The 3,826-nt window shown below is 44.1% G+C and overlaps 1 protein-coding gene across 3 annotated transcripts in view; it reads left to right on the top strand.

Moving 5' to 3' along the window:
* Nucleotides 1-1,690: 1,690 nt before the first annotated feature.
* The window catches only part of LOC106813684 (dnaJ homolog subfamily B member 9-like), a 24,658-nt gene continuing 22,522 nt past the window's right edge, over nucleotides 1,691-3,826 (top strand). For all 3 annotated transcript variants that reach the window (XR_001394495.1, XM_014817891.1, XM_014817890.1), the window contains exons 1-2: nucleotides 1,691-2,504; nucleotides 3,508-3,733. Coding sequence is in view for 2 of the 3 variants with exons in the window: in XM_014817891.1 (XP_014673377.1) it covers nucleotides 2,219-2,504; nucleotides 3,508-3,733 (512 nt within the window). In the remaining variant the exon portion in view is untranslated. The remainder of the gene's footprint in view (nucleotides 2,505-3,507; nucleotides 3,734-3,826) is intronic.

The following is a 3,826-nucleotide window of genomic DNA, read 5'->3' as shown; positions in this document are numbered from 1 at the left end:
TATATAGGGCCTCACGCGATCCTGCTGCCGTTGTGTGATTCTCTCTCCCCCTCTCTCTCTCTCTCTCTCTCTCTCTCTCTCTCTCTCTCTCTCTCTTTCCTTCCTCTTCCTCTTCCTCTTCCTCTCCTTCCTCTTCCTCTTCATCTATCACTCTGTTTCTCTCTCTTTTTCTCTCCCTTTCCCTCTATTCATCTATTATGTCTGCGTATGAATTGGTGTGGTAACGCGGTGCTGCCATTCTGTTTTCCATATCTGAACGCGAGGAAGTTTTGCGAGGGGAGGGGGCGCGTTTGAATTGTTTGTTTGTGTGTTTATTACGCTGCGAAGCGTCAATTGTTGTGTAAATTGTTGTGTAATTAACAATTGCATTCGTTGTTATACTAAAAAAATTAGTGCTACTTCTAAAGAATTAGGCTAAACTGTACTTGCGCATATTTCTGGTAAATGTCAAAGTAACATCATAGGAAACAATCGATTTTTGATTGAACGCTGTTGCATTTAGTTTATCGAAAACTAAAAAAGAATTGTTTCAGTAAAACATTGGTTTGCCATTGTCCTTTCCATTTATGTATTCGTGGTTAGCGTATTGCCGAACACGCAAATACGCACGCATGACGAAGGCACACGCACACACACGCACCCGCGCGGTTACACACAATTCACTTATTCTACAATGCAAGGAAATTCTGTGGCTTTCGCCTAGACAATATATATATATTGTAGGCGTATTCAGCCGGCGGCCCCACGCGTACACAGTACAGACTCTGCAGTGCAGCTCTGCAATATACTACAGTATGGGGAAACAGGGGATTCCCTCTCTAATCTAAAATAGTCGGGTAGATATTACTAAACTTCTTATCTACACGAGTCAAATGGTTGAAGTTCATAAATATAATTCGATCGTATCTATTTCGGAATACCCGGGCTATATTAGCTGACTCGCTATATCATCACGTATATGGTTCCTATGCTGCGTACTGTATAGGCAAGCAGCTGTGTGTGACACACTAACACAGAAACGATATCGAATAGCGACAAACAATGGCAGCACTTCAATCAGTCAACAATATTGTATTTCTACTACGATTAAGGGCATGCATGCGCCTACTGTTAACACAGCTTCACTTATAATAACCTACATTAGACAATCATTGATATTATTGGTCCATGTTCCCGATTTCCTACCGATTTCGTGACATTTGCGGTTGTTATACTCTTTTTCAAACAGCAATACAAGATGTTAGAACTGTACTTGCATCACGCTTATAATCGTAATTTGCCTATAATAATATTCTCAGCACGATTCACAAATTGGCTATTTATTAGTAATAACTCGATCAAGCGGCAATGCGCTTAGTGGAGGGCTTTAAATATTGATGGTTTTCTAAACCAATCTCGACGATGCAAACCTAGCTTGTTTAGGCCGTAAAACGGACTAGAAGCTGTAAGTAATAAACTATAGAGACGGTGGCTGCATTTTACAAACTTTCGTGGTTACGTCGGCCATAATATGCCCGTAAAGTTATTGCGGTCGCCTGCGTTCGCTATACACATTGCGGAAGAAAGATATACCGAAGAAACGCAAACCAGTTTGGAAACGAAGTGAGGTGGGGGAAGTGTGGACTAAACCAATCTGACCGGAGAGAGAGAGAGAGAGAGAGAGGGAGGTCGGAGATGTGTCACGAGGGCTTTTCGCTCCAACTCCATACAATAAAATCACAGCTGCTGTCCGGCGAAGGAAAGTTTCTACGATCATCAAGTTGCATTTTACACCTTCGCGGGACAAGTTCGAGTAAAAATATCATTAAAACTGCTGGCGTGGCGTTCTCGCTAAACACTTTGAGTGTGTACGTGTCGCAGCCTGCTTGGCCAACGTGCACGCAGCGATCGGTATAAGTGGATCTAGGTCGCTGTGTGCCAGTGTCATCATCATCATTTCGGGCTGCGGCGTACGCGGCTAGCGACTGAGATTTTTGCTGAAGCGCCGAGAGCTATAAGTGAGATGCTATCAACTTTCAGTTTCGTCACATGGCTGGCTGACATTTGGCGACACGTGTGACTGTGATATTGCTAGTCCCGCATACAGCTGTAAACACGTTTCTCACAGTACAACTGTGATATCGCATAACACCGGTGTATGTAGGCCTACGCGTGTGTATATTGTGTAAGGTGACGCCTTATGACTGGAAATTAGTAATCGACGCTAGGCAGCATCAGCATGAGAGTGTACGTAATCGCTGTCATCGCCATCTTCGCCTGCTCGCTCCTCGTCATCGCCAGCTGTAAGAAGGCGACAACGCCGAGCGGCGACAGCGAGGACGACGACGTTGACGATGAGGACGACGGGCAGGACCTGTACGAGGTGCTAGGAGTGAAGAGGACGGTGACAGAGAAGGAGATAAAGAAAGCCTTCAGGAGGCTGGCGGTGAAACATCACCCCGATAAACACAAAGGCGATGCAGAGAAGAAGGATGCAGAGAAGAGGTTCAGGAAGATAGCAGCTGGTAGGTACACGCACGCACGCACGCACGCACGCACGCACGCACGCACGCACGCACGCCACGCACACACGCACGCACACACGCACACACACACCCACACACACACACACACACACACAAACGCTGTGGATATAGCGAAGGCCTACACTGTCTCTATTGGACACAGCTCCACTGCCGCTACCCAACGTGGGTTTCACGAACCTATCCCTCGATCCCATGACCCATAAAGTTATCGATAAACACATGCACGCACGCACAACAGCGTCCATACTTGCAGTGTTAGAGTAGGCCTACTCCTGCAATGACGTACACCACGTTCCAACCCTCAGGCATCATTCACTATCGTGTAAGCGCCATTCAGCAAACCTCGGACGAATCCGCTACTCTAGATCTCATCCCATACCCGGCATTAGCTGATTTTTTTCCCAGAGCCGCGAGCACTTACCTATATAATACGCCCGCAAACGCACGTGAAATTCAAAATAAACAACGCGCCTATTATAACGCTATATATAAACGCCATAATATAAACGCTATATTATAACGCTATATTATAACGCTATATTATAAACGCTATATTATAACGCTATATAAACGCCATAATATAAACGCTATACTATAACGCTATATAGACGCTATACTATAACGCTATATAAACGCTATATTATAACGCTACATAAACGCTATATTATAACACTATATAAACGCCATAATATAAACGCTATATTATAACGCTATATAAACGCCATATACACGCCCATATAAACGCTATATTATAACGCCCATATAAACGCTATATTATAACGACCATATAAACGCTATATTATAACGACCATATAAACGCTATATTATAACGGCCATATATAAACGCTATATTATAGCGCTGTATAAACGCTATAACGCTATATAAACGCCTTAATTAAATATATTATAGAAAACGCTATTATAATATCGCTTATATAAACGCTATATTATAGCGCCTATGTAAACTCTCGTGCACTTGCAGCGTACGAGATTCTCTCTGACAAAGAAAAGAGAGAGAAGTACGACAGGTTTGGCCACGATGCGTTCAAGCAGCCACGGCCCGGCGGCGGTCCACCGCACGGGTTCCGCCCGCCGGACTTTGACTTCAATGACTTCTACCGACACTTCGACGACAGCTTTAACTTCCGGCAGCAGGGCGGTCACCATCGTGACGACCACGACCGTCACAGCTTCAAGTTCGGAAACAGGTATCAATATAGGAATCTATCCATCGATTATTAGGAATATGCAGGACTGGCGCAATCTTGCTAGTGTATATTAATATTATATTATTGTATTAT

The sequence above is a fragment of the Priapulus caudatus genome, unplaced genomic scaffold, assembly GCF_000485595.1.
Source record: "Priapulus caudatus unplaced genomic scaffold, Priapulus_caudatus-5.0.1 Scaffold809, whole genome shotgun sequence".
Taxonomy (NCBI): Eukaryota; Metazoa; Priapulida; class Priapulimorpha; order Priapulimorphida; family Priapulidae; genus Priapulus; species Priapulus caudatus.
The sequence above is the reverse complement of the archived record's forward strand: the minus strand, read 5'-3'. Positions and strand labels throughout refer to the sequence as shown.